Genomic DNA, 20,270 nt, shown 5'->3' with positions numbered 1-20,270 from the left:
GCAGACAGTGCTAATCTTTTATCATTTTGTAGTCACCAAGAGCCCAGGTGGCCCGAAGACCATTTCGATAGAGACAAACGGCACGCAGAGTGGGACTTCAGTAAGGAGTTCTTCTGTGATGTTCCAGGTAAGATTTTGAATGCAGAAATGACACCAAAAAATAACAAAATAAAACCTCCAGAGGATCTTCTGAGCAATCTGAAATTCATCTCAGACCCTGACGGGGAAACTTGTAGGTAATAGTATTTACTCTGTTAACAGGAATGTACTTTGAGTGGAATAAAAAAAACAAAAAGTCATTAGAAACACTGGACTGGTTTCTAAAATACACCGTTGACCCAAACAAGCAGAGGGTGTAGCTGCATATCTTTTGTTTAGCTGTGGTGAGAGCATTTTTCAACCACAAGATCTTTGTCAAGCAGATGGTAGAATTGTCTTTGTCTCATGTTTCCGATCTTTTATTAATTCAGGAAAGACTGTTTTCCCATCTCAGCAATAAAACTCTTTTCTTTTTATAGGCGACAGCTACTCGAGACTGGTGTTCACATCAGCTGACGGGAAGAACCTGTGGAGCATTCAGGCCATTAAATCAATGTGCAATCTGGACAACACTAGGGTACGTAAAGAGGACAGCACAGTCCTCTGCTAAGGTCAAGACTGGTAATGATGCGGTTGCTGCCATTATCAGCTTAGTCATAACTTATAAAAACTTCCCAGAGCTTCTTGTGTCTTTTTTAACAGTGTTTTTATTATTTGTCTCTGTTCCCAGGTGCGTTCCCATCGTGACTACTGGAGTCTTTGTCAGCGCACTAATGATGCCTCCTGTTGTCCCAGCTGGACACTTGGTAACTACATTGCCGTCCTCACCAACAGGTCATCCTGCCAGAAGATCACAGAGCGTGATGTGTCGCACACGCTCAAGATCCTGCGCTCATGTGCCAAATACTACCACAATGGCACTCTGGGACCCGACTGCTGGGACATGGCCCTGCGACGGAAAGACCAGCTGAAGTGTGCCAGCGTCCCCCGGAAGTGCACCAAGTACAACGCTGTCTACCAAATTCTGCACTTCCTGGTGGACAAAGACTTTCTTAGTCCCAAGAGCTTGGAGTATCCTCCACCTGTGCTCAAATACAGCATGCTCTTCTCTCCCACAGAGAAAGGAGAGTCTATGATGAACATTTACTTGGACAATTTTGAGAACTGGAACTCCTCAGACGGCATCACCACGGTCACAGGGATTGAGTTTGGCATCAAACATGACCTCTTTCAGGACTACCTCCTCACGGACACAGTGTATCCTGCCATAGCCATAGTGATAGTCCTGCTGGTCATGTGTGTGTATACACGCTCAGTTTTCATCACTCTAATGACAATAATAGCCATCATCAGCTCACTGATTGTATCTTACTTTCTGTACCGCATGGTGTTCAACTTTGAGTTTTTCCCCTTCATGAACCTCACGGCCCTCATCATCCTGGTAGGCATCGGTGCAGATGACGCCTTTGTGCTTTGCGATGTGTGGAACTACACCAAGTTTGATAAGCCGCATGCTGAGCTTGCAGAGACGGTCAGTGTGACCCTACAACATGCTGCCCTGTCCATGTTTGTCACCAGCTTCACCACTGCTGCAGCATTTTATGCCAATTATGTCAGCAACATCACCGCCATACGCTGTTTTGGTGTCTACGCGGGCACTGCCATATTGGTGAACTACATTCTCATGGTGACATGGCTTCCAGCTGTGGTGGTGCTACACGAACGGTACCTGCCTAATGTGTTCCCCTGCTCCAAGCCTCCACACCAGGAAAGAGGTTACTGCACCCGCATGTTCTGGGCAGGTCTTTGTCAGAAGGCCAACAAATGCCTATTTACTGTCTCTGAGGCGTCTAGGATCTTCTTTGAGAAGGTGCTGCCCTGCATTGTCATCAAGCTGCGCTACCTCTGGCTCTTCTGGTTCCTTGCCATCACGGTAGGCGGGGCCTATGTGGTTTGCGTTAATCCAAAGATGAAGCTCCCGTCTCTGGAACTGGCAGAGTTTCAGGTGTTCCGATCCTCACACCCATTTGAGCGCTACGACGCAGAGTACAAGAAACTTTTCATGTTTGAGAGGGTTCATCACGGCGAGGACCTCCACATGCCTATCACCATCATCTGGGGTGTGACACCTGTGGATAATGGGGACCCCCTGAACCCCAAAAACAAGGGAAAGCTGATGCTGGATACCAGCTTCAACATTGCCAGTCCAGCATCTCAGCTGTGGATCCTCAACTTCTGCCAGAAGCTTAGAAATCAGAGCTTTGTCTTTCAGTCAGAGGATCAAGACTTCACCAGCTGCTTCATCGAAACATTCAAACAGGTCAGTATTGGTTGTGTACTAAGTACATATGTATATATATGTTAAAGTAGTGACAAATATATTAATGCACATTGAAGGATATCTTACTAACGCCACCCAGTATAAAACAAAGTCAGAAACTGAATGTGATCTACAGGGAATCCAAAATTTACCCCTCAGTCTAATATCGAAGATCTTGACAGTATCAGCGAATCTTATCAACTCTGACCTCCCCCTTATTTGAACAGTGGATGGAGAATCAGGACTGTGAGGAGGCTTCTGTCTACCCCTGCTGCAGTCAGTCCACCTTCCCCTACAAGCAGGATGTCTTTGAGTTGTGCATCAAGAGAGCCATCATGGAGCTGGATCGGAGTACCAACTACCATCTAGATAGCAAGACCCCTGGACCTCGATTCGACATCAATGACACCATCAGAGCTATAGTGTTGGAGTTCCAGAGTACCTACCTCTTCACACTGGCCTATGAGAAGATGTACCAGTTCTACCGTGAGGTAGGGCCTGTAATGTTTCATGTTTAATTCACTGTTCCATAGCTCCTGTACACAGTCTCTCCTAAAGTTGTTCTGACAAGTTTTTTTTTCTGCTTTGATTCTCCTGACATTGATGGTTGTGGTTCTGCTGCAGGTGGATGCCTGGATCAGTGAGGAGTTGCGGTATGCCCCAGCAGGCCTCAGCCATGGCTGGTTCATCAGCAACTTGGAGTTCTATGACCTGCAGGACAGTCTGTCAGATGGCACTCTGGTTTCCATGGCGCTATCAGTGGCTGTGGCTTTCAGCGTCATGCTCCTGACTACTTGGAATGTCATCATCAGTCTGTACGCCATCCTGTCGATCGCCGGGACCATATTTGTCACAGTCGGCTCCTTGGTCCTTCTGGGCTGGGAGCTGAATGTCTTGGAGTCTGTTACCATTTCTGTTGCAGTGGGGCTGTCTGTGGACTTTGCCGTCCACTATGGCGTGGCCTACCGGCTCGCCCCAGAGCCTGACCGTGAAGGAAAGGTGATTTTCTCCCTCAGCCGCATGGGCTCTGCTATCGCTATGGCGGCACTGACCACCTTTGTTGCGGGGGCCATGATGATGCCCTCGACCGTATTAGCCTACACCCAGCTGGGCACGTTCATGATGCTGATCATGTGCATTAGCTGGGCCTTTGCTACGTTCTTCTTTCAGTGCATGTGTCGCTGCCTGGGACCCCAGGGGACCTGTGGCCAGATCCCTCTGCCCAAAAAGCTGCAGTGTCAGGTGTTCTCTGAGGTCACACCCACGGGCCCCTCATCTCAAGGGAAAGGCTCTGGCCTGGGGAAGTACCAGCTAGACAGCAGGGGTGGGGAGGTGGAACATTATGAGTTAGAGCCACTGGCATCCAGTCAGAAAACTGAAGGTAAACCCAGAGAGGAGCAGGAGGTGTGTGCTCAGCTTTTTAACGGAGTTCCTCCTCACCAGCACACTGCCCCTTTTTCACACATGCATTATAAGAGCAAGACTGAGATTGGCAGAACTGGCCCTGAGAATGGGCTTGTAGCTGCACTGAGCACACCATCCAGGTGCCAGTACTCTCAAAACACTAACTGCACATGTGGGGACCCTCCTCCTCCTCACCTGCCTCAGCAGTGGACCCCCCACTCCTGTGCTCAGCCTCCCCAGGACTCTTCTTCCTGCCCTCCCACCCCTCAGCTCTTCCCCCTCTCAGGAAACACCGCCAGCAAACAAAATGCAGCACTGTTACCTACAAACCTGGACCCAGTGTACACACACATGGAGTGCCGTATGCACTACGTCCACTGTCCCCCTGCCCATTTTCACCACTGCTCCCAGGGAAGAGTGGTGGCCCCCAGGCAAGGACCTGCCCACAGCTGCCATCTCAGGAAGTACTGTGTCCACACTGCAAGCCTGCAGGCTGGTTCAGCCAGAGAGCAGAGGTCCCCGGCCACAGCTTTGAACCAGGACACAGGTCCAGCTCCTGGCTCAGTCACTGGCTCACAGCCTGTGGGACAAGAGGATGATCATAGACATGAAACGAGGTCCTCAAGCCCTGAAAGTAGCCAGAATATCAACACCCCAGCCCCAACACAACCTCAGACTCAGTGCCCCTCCCCCTCACTGGGCTCAACACACACAACCAGTCATGAAAGACAGAGGGCAGAGGACAGTGACTATTGTTGTGGTGATAACCAGGTGTCCATCACAACCACAGATACAACAATGCAAATGGATGCTTGTTGTAAAATCCCTGGCAACCAGGAGAAGCTTGAAAGTGTTCCCGTCACACGGGAGGAAAGTGTCAAAACGTGCAAGCGCAACTCCAAAAGACAGCGGGCGTCCTCCGCCTCTCCAAAGAAACTCTACTGTTTTAACAGGACGTTGGAAGTGAAGTGCAATTCAGCTTCAGATTTTAACGTGCCAAAAACTGAAACCAGCGTGCCTCCTATTGCAATACACACTAATCCCTCCTCAGAAAGCTTGTGTTGACAATAAATTGATATTTTAACGAAGAGCTCAATCCAGAACAAATGGCAAATGTCCAAAAAAGGAATGACACATACAGTGTATCTGTGCAATCAAACAAGGTTTGTGATGTGTTTGTTGACTAAGTGCCTCAGTGTGTTTCATAAAACAGCACGGACCCACTAAATATTTTCTGTTTACATGTTTCTTCTACTCACAAGGTCTCCATGTGCCAGATTGTGTTTGATTTCACAGTGAAACACACACTGTCGTTAAAGCTATTACATCATGGGAAATTAATGGTCATCTCACGAAGACTCCTCCATGAACTTTTGCTTACTGAAGTGTTATACAGCAGCCATTTGCACCAACATTAAGTCGTACAGTATCTATATTGTGATATTGTGTGTAATTATCAATATACGTCGTCAGATATGATCACATCAAGTGTAACAACAATGTGCCACATTTTACAAGCTGATTGAAAGTCGTTGCCTGACACGTTTTGTATTTGTGGGGGCTACTGTTCAATTCTCAGCGTGCTCAAGTCGCCACATGCCTCAGATGTACTGTATGATTAAAATGTCTTTTTTATCACTATTGTCTTGCCGTCTCATATTGTCTGTTCTTTCAATATTTTGTACACTGTACACACACACTTGGACCTGAATATGAAACGAGGTTCTGCTCTAAGACGAGGGTTTAGCTTTAATCATAACGGTGCACATCTGTTTCATTGTCTCGTAACTGCTGGCGCCTTCAGTGCTATCTATTACATCTGGCCTGAGGTCATTTGCTGGATTTAAACTGGGCTGGGCTGCCTGCTCTTTATTCTCATGTAGACTTAGTTTACACAGGAATAATAATCAGATTTTATTTCTGCTTGTGATACGGTTCTTTCTTACACAGCATGTCTGCTCTCACGTACCAAACCTGTTTCAAAACTGAGGTTTGGAAATAGAAATCAGGTTAATAGATGGTTAAAAAAACAAACATTTGTGTCGTATGCCTCATTTCATGCATTGCATCGACGGAGAGAAGTGCTCTAAACTTTAAGGCCTGCTGAGGCAGACAGTGTTAATTACAGGGAGACAACGCTCTGGCACAAAGCAGTAAGCAAGCAACCCAGCTGCCACCAGCCGTGGTTTTGCTCGTCTAACAAATATATATTTTGAATGAGTTACTCTTTGGAAATATTTCCAGGCAACATTGGAACAAAATCTGCTGACTGTTCTGCCTGTTTTCTCTTTGAACAGGACCTATTTGTGACCGCCTTCTTCAAAGTATTATGAGCATCTGAAACGAGCTCAGAGGCTTTTAACATGAAGCATTTAAAGTCCCCTTTGCTCAAAACTAGATTTTGCTTTTGCTTGGTTGAATTTCTGAGCGTGACTGTGCAGAGTTTGACATGAGAAGCCTGTTTTCACATTCATCTGCCGAAAGTTTCTCTGTGCTGATTGAGAGTCTTCTACGTGTGTGTGTACCTACGAGTGTGGGTTGTGACATCACAAACAGTTTGGAATCTAGTCCTTAAGTCCCGATATTCACCTCACATAAAGGTGATGTGGAAACTTGAAGTCTCTAGTGAACAAATGTTGAGAATGGGCTTTTCTGTAAAGTGGGAGACATCTCCTGCAAAGAAGTTAAACTTCGAAATGCTTTTTTTTTTTTAGCTAAAGAGCTCTGATAAACACACTGTGAAATGTGTGGCCAGTACCTAATGACAGACAGGCAAATTTAGCGCCTAGCTGGGGAAGACTGGAGAGCCAGCAGCTTCTCTCTGGAGCTGGTAGAGACCAAAACAAGAGCTAAAGGGAGAGTGAATATTAGAATCATATCATGCAGCTGTCATCAGGTGTCCAGAAACTCCAAATGAAAGCAAGCATCTGCTAGATGGTGTAACAGATAACTGTGCTGTATGCTAACAAGTTCATAGCTTGTTTCTGCTGCCCCCAAGTGGACATGTGTCAGTTGTTCCATGTTTAATTCTTTCAGCAGCTGTCCTGTATGAACAGTCATCAGTTGTCAATCTCCACTGTTCCTTATTGAGCTGTCTGTCTGCACAGGTGACAGACTTTCTGCGACTAAATCCAAGCGCAGAAAACACCCCTTTCCCCAGAGGTCGGCTAGGAAAAGAAGTCGTCATGCTCTCCAGTTGTCTCTCTGCTCCCAGTCTTTCCTCCAGTGTGGAGGGTGGAGGCTGATCTGCCCTCAGTTAGTTCCACAGTGGGTTCGAGGCTGTGCTTTGGGGACAGTAGAACTCATACTGATGCACAAAGCTAAAGTTAGTCGTCTCTCTTTGGCTCCACAGTAGTCATTCACACTTTGGATCACAACCCAGTAAGCAGTTCCTCCAGAGATCCCACAAATCGCTGCATTACGTGTGATGTGGAATTTCAGAGCCGATCTTTTTCTCACCATACACAAGGGTTGCTTTGACGTTTTGAATTTAGTGTTTTATTTAGCGTCCCAAAAACTTTTCACATTGTGGTTGCGTGTTTCTGTGGAAACATTATTAACTCATCACAAGGCATTAGTTTCAGCATGAAACGCTAGTTTCCACCACGACCTTGGCTCAGAAAAAAGCAGCTGGAACATGGATGGATGATGCTCCTCTAGCTCGAAAACATTTCCCTCCAGGCAGGCTGGTGGTGCCAGAGAGGAGGGAGGAAAAGTACCGCTATGCTTTTTAGCTGGTTCTTTCCTCTCATCCCCGTCACGCCCCTGAACCCCAGAACAAACTTCCACAAACAAACAAGCCCTATTAAACACATTACGTAAGTAAACCACCCACACTGGGCTCGCTTGATGCTTCTGCGTTGAAGGAAAGATCTTATTTTGGCTCACAGAGCTCAGCTTGTGTTCCCCTCAGCCTCACATCTCCCATGGTTGCCTTTATTCTCCTCCTCCTCTCAATCAGTGCAGTGAAGATGAGTCCACTTCCCTCAGAGGATCCCTCCTCAGGCTTGCATGAGCATCCCTGTAATTATATTTGCTTAAACAGAGGTTAAATATTAGCTATGGCCGTGGGGCAGGGTTTATTACATTTCCCCGTGAGGGAGAATCTCAGAAGCATGGTTGTCTGTTCTAAGTATATTCTGCAGGCCTGAAATAACTGTGAAGAGGCCACAGAGCTGGAGAGCTTGTTTACAAGGCAAACATTTGCTTCCACTTTTCAAATTAGATTTCGGTGGAGCTGCTGGACTGGTCCAGATTTATGGAAGTGAGACAGGTTTCCCTTCTCTCTCGTGTGATCAGTGGATAAGAAGTTGTTGTTGTTTTTTGCCATTGATCTTTTAATCTATATGGTGCCCCAAACAGACAAAAGATATTAAGAGACATGAAGACAGAAACAAGTCACAAGCATGATGGATGCACCCTTAAAGAGTAACGTTACTTAAACAGCGACATTTAAAAAAGTATAAAGCCTAGTATTATTTCTTCAAAAAAGTTTTTTTTTCTTTAAAATAAATTAAAATTTGGTTGAGTCAATTCATTGGCTTGCCACACATTTAATAATTGAGATGGCCATGTCCATGCATGTTTAGGTTGTGTGTGTGTGTGTGTTTGTGCATCTATCCCTGTGCCAACCAGTTTGAGTTTTAGAGCTTGGGAGTGAGGGTATTTTTGGAAAACGAGGACATTTTGGCCTTCAAAGGGCTGTTTGGGGGCTAGGTTGGAATTAGGTTTAGGTTAGTTTTAGGGCTGGGATTAGGGCTGGGCATTTAGTCGTGAGACTTAGGGTTAGGGTGATGGGGAATGCATTATGTCAACGTGGACCACATATAAATGTGTGTGAGCATCAGTCTTTTCAGCTAAATACAAGAAGTTAAGTTTTATCGTTAAAGTCAAAAGGAGCTTTTACATGCACACGTGCGTCCTGGGTACGATCAAGTTTTTGGAATATCCTGGTTATGTTTTGTGAATATCAACACCGCATCCTGGTTTCAGAATCCTGGAAAAGGCCTTGTCTCGATTTTAAGCAACCAGGAGACGCTACCTGGAGTACTCTGAAAGAAGCTGTTTCACTGGGGCTCGTAGTGCAGGTTTGTGAACTTTATTAGTTTGTAGAGAACAAAGCGAATGAGAAACATCATAATGAGACTCAAACCAGGATACAAGCGTGCATGGTAACACACACACAGTAAAAACTATTGTAGCAGTAGCTAAAGCATCTTAGCCGGCAAGCTAAAGCTAACAAAGTTAGCTAGCTACAGTTAACACCATGCTTCTGTCTCCACACCTTCAAGTTCATGTGTCTTGTCTGAACAGAGCACGACAATGGAAATAAGTCTTAAGTGTTAAATTAAATTAAATGTAACTTAATATATCCTTTCTCATAATGTCAACAAAACCAGACTAAAACCTCAAAGTGCTGTTTGCTAGCTACACTGCTTTTGCTAGTTTTAGCACGGTGGCTAATGTATGTTGTAGCCTGGATGCTAAATCCTCTGGAGGTGTGGTCAGGAAAACAGGAAAGCTGAGCTTGATTCAGTGTGTGCCAAAACCAAAAATAGGACAATTAGAAAATAACATAAACAAGTGAAAGAAGAAAGAACAATGAGGACAAAATTAATTGATTGGTAGTAAAGCAAAAAGCTTTCCTTTTTTAATGAAGTGATTGGAGATGAAAGAAAACACCTTTACACTAAATTTTAATGATTTATCCCTAAGTATGATTTTTTCTTGATGTGTTTGGTTATATTTTTGAGTCACCTGATCATTTTTACCGGCTTTTGTCAGTTTTAGGCCTCCATACTTATCAACTCTACCTCTCAGTGAAAAACAAAAGAGGGCTTTTACAGAAAGGGCAATTACATCCACATTCAAATAAAACTCACCACATTTTGGGGGTACTAACAGCATTTCCAGGTCCAACACTGGTTAAAAGTCCCAGAAAAAATAAACAACTGCACAATAAAAGCAGGTTAGCCAGATGCTGATGTTTCACTGTGTTCAGATTAATGGACTGTCCACAGTGTATAAGCAGCAGAAGCCTGCAGACCGGCTGTAATGTTCAGAACAGCTGGCTCAAAAAGGCCGGGAGGATGCGGGCGGCGGGGCCAACAGGACGGAAGCTCTCCTCTGCCCAGTAGCTTCCTGTTTTCAGACACAGCTCAAATGAAAGGAAACCGGCTGACCTCGCATTCACTCTCATCTTACAGTCCAACAAACCCAAGTGCTTAGAGACATGCTATTATTTGCAGTTGCTGTTATAATGAGCTGGTGCCATTAAATGTGACGCACCCAGTGCAATTATGAACAGTTTCGATGTGGTGATCACTAAACTCTCACTAATTAACACTCCTGGTTTTCACTGATCATTCAAGGACAGCTAGACAGCTAACACTCGCCATCTAGTGGTGGAGATTGGAAATAAAAATCCATTAATCCTTAAAAAATCCTTCATAATTTTCTTCAAATTATCAGGCCCCTGAACAGTCACCTAGCAAAACCAAAATTTCAGTAAGTTTTTAAAATTAGATCTGAGAATTTAATGCAATGCAATTCTTAGGAATAAAATAATTCAAATTGAAGTTTACGTTGGGTCAACCAAAGTCAAGACAGAGGTTAGAAAACAAACCAAAAAAAAAAAAACCCATGAGAGGATTCGAGAATATGTATTTATTGAGAAATTATTTACATCACTCAAACCATAAAAATATATATCTTAAATATTATCTGAAAAGGCTTTTCAGTTAATGAATAGTTTTACTGAGAAATGTCACATTTTGTTTTCATTTTTGCAGAACATGAAAATCCATGATCCATCCAAACCCATCAAGCAGGTCACTGACAAAACCTGACAGGGATTTGCTGCTTTTCTGTTCATATCATCATATATATAAAACCTTTGGGTGTTCATCAGACAACTAAAAACAATTTCAGGTAGAAGTTTGTCTTTTTGAGATTTTACATACAACCTCAAATACTGGAACAATTCTGCAAACAAATGCCCTCATGCAGTATAGGGGTCATAAGATTGACAGCAGCTCTTCACATATTGACTACTTAAACTGGCCATTTCAACACACATTTCAATCAACACGCCGCTGTTGAGGTCTGCCTGGAGCTGCAGTTACGTAACACCTGCTCTGATGAAAAACTTTCCTCTTCTAGATTGTAAAGCTGTGCAGGGGTTTTACTTCATCCATCCATTAACATAACAATCGTTTGTACATCTCATTGGGTAACTGAGTGCTGTAAGGGCTGAGAACAACAACAACAAAAAAAACTTTTTAAAAAGGAAATATAAATGTATTTTACCCCTGCCACAAATCACCCAAACACACTGAAGGATACTCAACAGAGCAGATTCTGCAGGGTCTGGTAGACGTCTACATCTGGTTCTGTACAACTCAGCTTGAAGGATGTTGTCATTTCCTATTTTGATGAAAAGACCAGCAAAGGGAGAACTTCTTCTCGTCTTGCTAAGGAACTTGAATACTGACTAACTGGTGACACCTCAGCAGGGTAGGTTATCTGGGTTAACGCTGGTTTTCTTTAGCATACAGTCAGAGCTCTGATGTCCTGTAGCTTGATATTGTCTCCATCCTGAGGCTGAATATCAGACTGTGTAGGCTCAGCTTTGTCCCCTGCAACATCCCCTGCGACATTTTTCACCTTTGTGTCTTTGATTATCCGTGAGACAAGCTGCTCATAAAACCACGCCAGGTCCTGAGGGTCCTCTGGCCAGACCAGGTACTCCCTCCTCTGGACGAAAGCTCTGACTGCGTTGTACTTCATCAGCTGGTAGTGAGCCACCTTGAGTTGTAATGTATTACAATGGAAAGACGGGATAGTAGAGGAGGTCAACAACTTACATTCCTATTTCAATTCAGTGGAATTTGCACAGTGCCAGTCTCCTGCCATATGTAAAGAAACATCAATTTAAATTTATATGAGGCCGGACATCTCCTGGTGAAAAGTGGGCACTGAATTGCTGTTTATCTGCTGATTTTCAGTGCTGCTCGGTCTCTACATTATTCTTCGTCACCTCACTGGCAGCAAAGATGAGCCAGTAGCTGAGTTTCACAAACAACCGGTTACTCTTTAAAGCAGCTATAATCAATAATTTTTTATTAATATTCATATAATATTTTCAAACAATGGATCACATATCTACGTGTAAAGATGTCTCATGTGTCATTGAGCCTGCAAAGACTGATCAAGTTCCCCTCAACTCTATGGAGCTCACATTCCCCAAAGACCCTGCCTCTGATTGGCTTGTACTTGTTGCCTTTGTTAGTTTGGTTGGTTAGGTTAGTACGGTGGACTTGAGGGTCAAAACACAATGGCGTTTTACAAAACTCAACAACTGTTGAATGATTGCTGTTTCTCTAATAACAAGGATGATCAATTTTGCATTCTGTGGTTATTCATATTTGTATTAGTATTGGATGATGTCTTTTTTTCTTAAAAATGCTGTGTAACACTACTGCGAGTACTTGTCACTGAAATGCTGTTACTGCTGTTTAAAGCAGGGTCACATTAGGGTATATATATACACACACACATACATATATATATATATATATACATACGTATATACGTATATATATACACACACACACACATATATATATATATATATATATATATATATATATACACACGTTATACGTTATGCCCTGCAGTCTGACTTTCCAGTTGTATGTACAGCACTTCCTTTTTTTTTGTAGAGCTCACCTAGACATACTAGTCTATGTATATACATGTTTGGGCTTTGACATCTACATCTGTGATTTCTCATCTGCAATTCAAAAACAGCTGGAATGGTGACCGAAGCTTCACAGCCTCAGGTCCTTCTTACTGCCAACAATCTCCCAACCTAACAACTGCACTGTAGACACAGATTTGTAGTACATCTATGGTCACATTATTGGTAAACCTGGTTAATCTAACCTAAATCGTCTTAATCACATAAAAAAATACATTTTTTGTGAGCGTGACATAGATGTGAAATTGGAGAGCAAGGTGAGGTAAAACTACATACCTGAAAGGTGGTATGTGTGTGTGTCTGTCTGTGAACTAAAGCCACACAAACTGTTTGCTTAGGCCCCTGATGTTCAGACTTTGTCCTGTGTGCACAGAAAGCCTGTTTAACTACCAACTAACTACATTTTAAATGTGTTCATGCAGCATGAGAGCGTGTTGGCAAAGCTGTATAATGTTAACCAAAAATGTTAAATTCTGTTAGCCTATATTAGTAGATTTCAGTATTGAGGTATATTACTAATTATTGTAATTATTATTATTTTTGCATTATACTGGCCTACAAACCTGTTCTTGAGAATCATGAGAAAGCATCCCCTGTAACCATAGTAACTCACTCTCCTGCTTGCATTCACACAGCGTGTAGCGGGAGATACTGACTCACTGCTGAGCAGCATGCATGCAGTATATTAGATTACAAAACAGATTTTTGTGTATTTCTCACTTGGTCTGAATAACTGCTGCATGGTGCTGCTCTGCTCTGAGTGTCACGGTCGACATGTGACAGGTGGCAGAAGTACTTTCGATGCCTAAACCTAACCAAACTTCAGCAGAAAACTGAAAAATTAAGTCAATGCTATAAGAACTGACTCATAAGGGATGCAAACCCTAATCTCCAGGGTGAAGGTCATGTGTTTGCCCCATTGAACTTGCCAGAGACTTGGTTCTGTCCAATCACAAACTAGTATGGTCCTCCTGGTCCGTAATCTGAAATGTCATTGTGTTTTGACCCTCAGAGCCACTGTAGGTTTGTGTCAAGCTGCCAATCAGAGGCAGAGTAAGGCAGGTCTTTGCGAAACATTGGTGTCGAAAAAAAAATTGCTTGCAGTTTTGGTTAACTCTCACCGCCCTCATCAGCTTTGTTTTTTGCATTGAAAAGCTTTCAGCTCTTATATTCATGCTCCATAGAGCCACTGTACACTACCTGCCCAGCATCAAACAGCAGGAAAGACACACTTAGAGACTAGATGGTGAACATAGTGGAGCATTTAGCAGCTAAAGAGCATCATTATTTCCCTCAGGAGTTGGTGGAGACCAGAACCAGAACTACACAGAGAGTCAGTATTTGTCAGGTGGCCAGAAACAACTCCAAATACTAATGTTGCTCTGCATCTCCTTGATGTGTAAACAGGCAGCTGCATGCTCACTGCTAGTTTCTGCTGCTCCCCATTTCCCCAAAAAAGAGTTGATTTTAACTCAATATCTACCCACACATAGAAATCCTAAAGTTATTTAGCAGCTCCCAGAGAATGGGTATAAAGAAAGTCTAATACACACCTTCCCTACCACCAGCATGATCAGGACGTTTGTCAGCTCCTCCAGCATCCGGCCCTGGGCCAATGTGAACGCCTCCAAGCACCAACCATCTAGAAAGATGCATGATCCACATTTACCTCTTCAATCTTTCAATTCATTTTGTGACTTAGAAGAGAGCAAAAAAAAAAAAAACGAGAGAAAGAGAGGCTAACTATGGCCATGGTGCTAGCTCACGCTAGCGTTCAGAAACTCAGAACTGTATTTAGTGTCTTGTTTTTCAAAGGTATTGTTCAATATTTTATGGAAATGTGCTTATTCGCTTCCTCACTGAGTGATTGATGACAAGAACATCTCAGCTCTCATGTCTTTTTGTTAAATATAAATCTACAGCTCGCTGACGGCCAGCTCAGCTTAGCAAAATAATGAAAAACAGGAAAACAGCTAGCATCTCTGAAGGTCACTATTTAACATCCTATATAAGTGACATTATATCCAGAACTGAAGTGTAACAGCAACAAGTTGTGTTTTATAGGTGGTTCTGTGCAGGACTGTTTCTTGGATGGGCGCAGTGACTTCCTGGAGTAAACTTCAGATTTTGTTCATGTTAAACTAATTAAATATTAAGTGTTAATTAAGGAACCTCAAAGTGATTCCTATACTGTTCCTTGAAAGAATGGAAAAAATATTTTCAGGCTTGCAACCGTTCTGACAGATGAAATCTGTACTGTACCTTTGAGGAACTCCTTGGACACGATGCACACTGTCTTCCTGCTGCCCCAGATGGCGTCTCTGATGTTGGAAAGATGATCTTCACCTGGCAGGAAGTCTCTGGCCTCAAAACAACAGCGGAAGATGTTCTCCTCTGAAAACTGGTTATCAAGCTTCTTCAGCAAAGCGGCCTCCACCCACCCATAGTCATTGTTGCTGAAGCAGAAGAAGGCATCGTACTGCGCCGTGTCCACAGGAGGGGCCGCTTTGGGACCCTCGAGAACCCTGCTGATCATCTTTTTGTAGATGATGAATATGCGTCCTCGGAGACGGGCGTAAACAATCCCGCTGAGGCTGACCGTGATGATGAGGAGTGCAGAGAAGATGAAGAGAGCAAACTTAAGACCCTGGACGGCCTTTTCGTCATCTTCCTCACACGGTTCCATGCTGGTGGAGTACTGCAGCAGAGGGACAGAACGGAGGGCAGCTGGAAACTCACATCTGTACTCCTCAACTGGGCTCAGAAAGGTTATATTTGTCACGTTAAGCCAAATCAGGAAGCTCTCCAGATGGCAGTTGCAGTGGAAACGATTTACTGCGAGGCTGAGGAAGCTGAGGGACTGAAAAGTTGTCGGGTCTGGGGAGGCTAGGAAGTTGTTCGCGAGGTTGAGGTTTTTCAGGCTGACTGGAAAGATATCCGGCTGCAGATAGGTTAAGGCATTAAACGAGAGGTCAATCTCTACGATTGAGCTTAGACCGCTGAAAATTCCTTGTGGGAGGGTGGAGAGTGAGTTGAAGCTTAAATTTAGGCCGAGCAGACCCTCAAGATGATCGAACAGGTCAAGGCACAGCCCCTGCGTCCAGATGATCTGCAGGGAACTGTCGTGAAGATCCAACACTTGCAAGCTATTATTATGAAGTCTTGAAATATTTGGACCTGGTGTGCACCACTTGATGAAGTTGCCACCATAGAAGAAATTCTGGAGACGACTGAAATGAGACAAAATGTCATAAACGTCCTTCAAGTTTGTTAATCTGTTATCTGCAACGTCCACATGGATACTGGTCATACCCAAGTCAATGATACTGCTAAGTGAATTCAGCTTATTGTCGGCCAAAAGAAGAAAATCCAAGTTTGGTAATGACTCAGGAAAACCCAGATGTCGCAGTGAGTTTCCTGTCAGATATAATGCACGTAATTTGGGGAGACCACTGAATGCTTTGTATCCCAAAGCACCGATGTGGTTGTGAGACAAATCGAGCACCCTGAGGTCTGTCAGATTGAGGAATGTGTGAGAATATATTTCTCCAAGGAGGTTGGATGACAGGTTGAGCATTCGTAAATGTCCTTGAAGACCATCGAAGGCATTTCTCTTTATCTGGTTGATTTTGTTTTTGGAAACGTCAATAATTATTACATCCTTTAGAGGACTAAAAACAGCCCTCTGCAAAGCAAATATCCAATTTTTAGACAGATCTAAAATTTCAACTGTGCTGTTCATGAGACCTTTGAATGTGCTTTCATCCGGATCAGGGAAGTTGTCATGTGAAAAGCCTTTGCCCACAGATCCAGAGAATATAAGATGAGCGATTGGAGTCCCCTCTATTGCTTTAAAAAATCGACTTAATGTGTCCACGTTGAACCCAGTGGTGGACAAGTCAAGGATATTGAAGGTCATCCTTCTGAAAGGGTTGCCACACCTTTCCCAGTCAAAATCTCCAGTGTACGTGCTGTGTAAATAGTTGGAGTTCAGGTTCAGGAGCTTGAAGTTTTTCCCCTGGAAACCCACAAGATCCTCTTCACATAATCTTCCAATCTGATTCAGTTTGAGGTTCAGTTGTGTGAACTTTGTGAGTCTTGAAAAGAACTGTCCAGGTCGGAGTCTCACTATTTTGTTCCCCATGAGATCGAGCGTTTCTAAGGAGAAAAGTGGCTGCAGATAGTTTTCTGCCAGTATGGACTCTTTCAAATTGCAATGATCCAAAAAGAGGTGTTGTAAATTGAACAGTCCTGCGAATGCCCTTGGCTCCAGCTGAAGGCCAATATTGTTTCCTAGAACCAACTTCATGAGTTTTCTCTGCCTGAGGAAAGCGTTGTTCCTTATGATGAGCGGCACTTTCTGCTGTCCGAGGTCTAATTGTAGCAGCTGATCGTAGGCTCTGAGTGCGGTGCTGTTGATCTCACTGATGTAGTTCAATTCCAGGTAGAGGTGGGTGATGTTAGGCGGCAGAGCAGGAACCCAGTACAGGTGCTCTGCATGGCAAGCAGCTAGGAGGCCGTACAAAGTGCATGACTGGTAGCATGTGGATACCTGCCAGTGGGAAGGTTGGATTATGTCCGTAAATTGAAATTCATCTCTACGGTTGAAGAAATCATTCAACATTTTAGGATGCACACTTCTTTGCTTTCTTCCTGAGGTAGATGAGAAGATCGATTCCACTGTCAAGTCTGTATGATACATATCGAACCGGCGCCAGCAGCCGGACAGCTTCATGTAGCATGAGGACTCAATACAGGAGCGTTTGAGCGCTTGGCAGGATTTGCCCCCATTTTCAGTCTTCATGCTAAGCTAAGCTAACCTAACTGGCTGCTGGTGGTAACTTCACATTTAGCACACAGATATGAGAGTGCTGTCGGTCTTTTCATCTGACTCTTGGCAAGAACGCGAATAAAAATATTTTAAACTTGAATACGCACATTTCCCAAGAGCATCTTTAATTCTTGTCAGGCAGGTATCTGATTTACAGATTAGTGAGTAATTTCTGTTTACTGTCTTATAACTGTTCAGTCTGGGTAAAACAAAGTACAACTGATCAATTTTCAGCTCAATGTCATTTACATACCTGCAGGTACAAACCAATGAAAACCAAGTGAAGAGCCAGCGTCCTCATACTGTCCTCACCCTGACAAGACGTCCAAAGAGGAAAACAAAGATGAGCAAAGCTTAAAGGGTGTAATGTTGTTGCATCGGCTCAGCTGTGCACATATTAATGTTGACAGTCATGCAGGTATGTGAACATTTATTAAGGTGCGGTGGAAAATGGGGAAAGTGTGCCAAACAGTTTGCTTCACATTCTGCTCAGTGCACAACCATTCATTCCTGTTATGACCTTTTATGATGCTCCAAACTAGTTGACATGTTTGTCATGAGCCAAATCCTGGAATGTGCCATACTGTATTGATTATTACTGCTGCTGCACCTGCCACAGCTGATATTATTGTATTTTATTAGTGTTTGTGCCTGTAAAATGTTTCAGGCAAGTCCACTGGCAGTTTAAGGCTTACTTCACCCTCTGCTCACACTATTCCCCTTAACAAAATTTAATTTAAGAAGTTCACAAAGTTCATTTTGTTCATGATGAGCTGTTCCACACTGTTCTACAGGCTTCTTGACTTCTTTTCTGAAACGCTTAACCAACAAATATTCTCTACTAACTTTAACATATTTTAAAACGAAACAAACAGACAGTGTGTGTGTGTGTGTGTGTGTGTGTAGCAGAGTTAAAACACAGTGTGTGTACACCAAACGGGGGGCGGTGCTGCGACATGTCCCCTGTCTTCTGTCATGATCCGCACCTGAACCCATCAGCGTGACTTTCAGCGGCGCGTCTCTGCGCGCTCTGAACAGAAATGCGCGACGATCATCATCGAGCTGGCCTTCACTTGACTTCGTTGCTGATCATTCAGACCAAGCAGACAGACTGAGGGTTTACCGCGCAGCGTCGTCTCATGTTGGATTATTCGAGGCGGAGACGCGTTTCAACAACCTCCAGCGGACAGAGCGACGCGCAGCCGCCTGTGACAGAGACTCTCTGAAACATGAAGAGAAATCTTACCTGTGTAGGTGCTGCGCAGACCTCGGCTGCGTTTCTTCTGCGTGCAGAGTCGGCGCCTCCACCCTGACGAACTGCTCCACCTCCACCACTGGATGACAGCCCTAATAAATGTCCGCTCAGACACGCGTGAACGTGCCTGACACTGATTTTTTCTTTCCGTCTGCCAGCGGAATCTGTCGCAACATCCTACATGGCCAAATCTCTGGTTCCTCTTTCAGACAGTTTCCATCGCTCCAGATGTTCACCTTTTGACTACATGCACCAGCTTCAACCACAGAACTCTATGGAAAGCCGTTTGAGCATTTATTCCATATCCTTGATATGAGACTGCCATTTCTTCCACTGGTTTGGTCTTTGTCAGCACTAGTTGGACATTAAGCTAGTTGAACAAACACTTTTACTAGTCACTCTTTCCCAGCAGCTAGTGGCACTTTCTTCAGACTAGTTCCAACAGAAGTTTTACTAGTGACACCGTGCACCAAACTAGTACCACCAAAGTCCCAACCAATCATCTTTTTGAAACACTCGTGGCCCTCTGGACCAAACTAGTCCCACTGAAAGTCTGACTAGTTAATTAGTGAGCTGCAAAAGCTCTGACATGTTAACCAGTCAAACATGGATTCAGCTCAAAAGTGATCTAGCGTCTTACAATTTCATGTACTAGTTACCTAGTGGGGGGCAAAATGATGACTAGTCACACTAAATGTACAAAATGCTAAAGAAGAGGTGGGATTAAGTGGCCATCGAAGTTTCTTATTGGCTCTCCAGCTCAGAATCTGACCAAATGTGAGAGTTTATTGCTTTTCGTTGAAATTCATGGAATTATTTGCATGTGTTTTTGAAAGATTTTGAGATTGTTTGGATAAAGCAGACATTGTGAACGTGTCACTATTTTTAATTGAATCAGACACTCAAGAAAGCAACCAGGAGATCAATTTGTAAGGGAAATGATTACTTGCAGCCTTAAATAAAATAGTTAAAAATCACTTCCACTTCAACCAACAACAGCAGTCAAATCCTTCTTTTACATTAATGCATCAGCTGTGGTGTGTGTGTATGTGAGGCTGGGGGTTGGGTTTTGTGTGTGCTCTCTCTGACAGTATTGGTGTGGCTTGCAGGTTGGAGGAGGAGCTGGCTGCACACACCTGTGCCTGATCTTCATCAGGAGCTTACATAAGGTGGGCCCGCCTGTGTTCTCGCTGCCAGATTGTCACCGCTTTGTGGTAGATCGTATGCTAGTGCCTCAGAGAATTTTCGCTTGTGATTTCTTATACTTACCTGTGTTTTCTATGTTCAGGATCCAGCTCGTTACCCTCAAGCCACCCAGCACCTGTACCAGTCAGCTCGAGCCACCGCTGTGCCACACGGCCTACCTTCCTCGCCGCCTGCTTGCTTGCCTCCCCAGCCTTCCCTGTGTCTGGAGACACCACCTCTACCTACGCTTCCCCCCCTAACCGCTGCCTAAATAAACCTTCACCTAGTCACCTTTCCAACGTCTGTTTGTCTGCATTTTGGGACCAGCTCCCTAGCCACGTCACATCAGCAGTAATAATCTAATGATATGATATATAATAGTATATATAGTATATATACTATAGTAGTATATATAATTTAGTACTTTTACTTTTGATACATTTTCTTGATAATACTTACAAATTTTTACAGTGTG

The 20,270-nt window shown here is 43.8% G+C and overlaps 2 protein-coding genes across 4 annotated transcripts in view; one reads left to right on the top strand and one right to left on the bottom strand.

The window, feature by feature from the left end:
• disp1 (dispatched homolog 1 (Drosophila)) overlaps nt 1–5,374 on the top strand; it is a 78,539-nt gene extending 73,165 nt beyond the window's left edge. For all 3 annotated transcript variants that reach the window (XM_041958534.1, XM_041958533.1, XM_041958535.1), the window contains exons 8-12: nt 33–127; nt 519–616; nt 770–2,359; nt 2,587–2,850; nt 2,984–5,374. In XM_041958534.1, the coding sequence (XP_041814468.1) occupies nt 33–127; nt 519–616; nt 770–2,359; nt 2,587–2,850; nt 2,984–4,828 (3,892 nt within the window). In that variant the 3' untranslated portion in view covers nt 4,829–5,374. The remainder of the gene's footprint in view (nt 1–32; nt 128–518; nt 617–769; nt 2,360–2,586; nt 2,851–2,983) is intronic.
• Nucleotides 5,375–10,541: 5,167 nt separating this feature from the next.
• On the bottom strand, nt 10,542–18,651 carry LOC121621916 (toll-like receptor 5). The gene is made up of 5 exons (XM_041958645.1): nt 18,602–18,651; nt 17,609–17,668; nt 14,787–17,076; nt 14,078–14,166; nt 10,542–11,569 (listed from the first exon to the last, which is right to left on the bottom strand). Exons 2-5 carry the CDS (start codon nt 17,654–17,656, stop codon nt 11,309–11,311), a joined length of 2,688 nt encoding a protein of 895 aa, XP_041814579.1. The 5' UTR covers nt 17,657–17,668; nt 18,602–18,651; the 3' UTR covers nt 10,542–11,308.
• Between the last annotated feature and the right edge of the window lie 1,619 nt (nt 18,652–20,270).

The sequence above is a fragment of the Chelmon rostratus genome, chromosome 18, assembly GCF_017976325.1.
Source record: "Chelmon rostratus isolate fCheRos1 chromosome 18, fCheRos1.pri, whole genome shotgun sequence".
Taxonomy (NCBI): domain Eukaryota; kingdom Metazoa; phylum Chordata; class Actinopteri; order Chaetodontiformes; family Chaetodontidae; genus Chelmon; species Chelmon rostratus.
This window is presented reverse-complemented; position numbering and strand designations above follow the sequence as displayed.

Coding starts and splice junctions, on each gene's coding strand:
- LOC121621916 (XM_041958645.1), bottom strand. CDS start 17,656: ATGAGGACGCTGGCTCTTCACTTGGTTTTCATTGGTTTGTACCTGCAG. Junction 17,077..17,608: donor TCATTGGTTTGTACCTGCAG/GTATGTAAATGA, acceptor TCCCACTGGCAG/GTATCCACATGCTACCAGTC. Junction 11,570..14,077: donor TCATGCTGGTGGTAGGGAAG/GTGTGTATTAGA, acceptor TTACAACTCAAG/GTGGCTCACTACCAGCTGAT.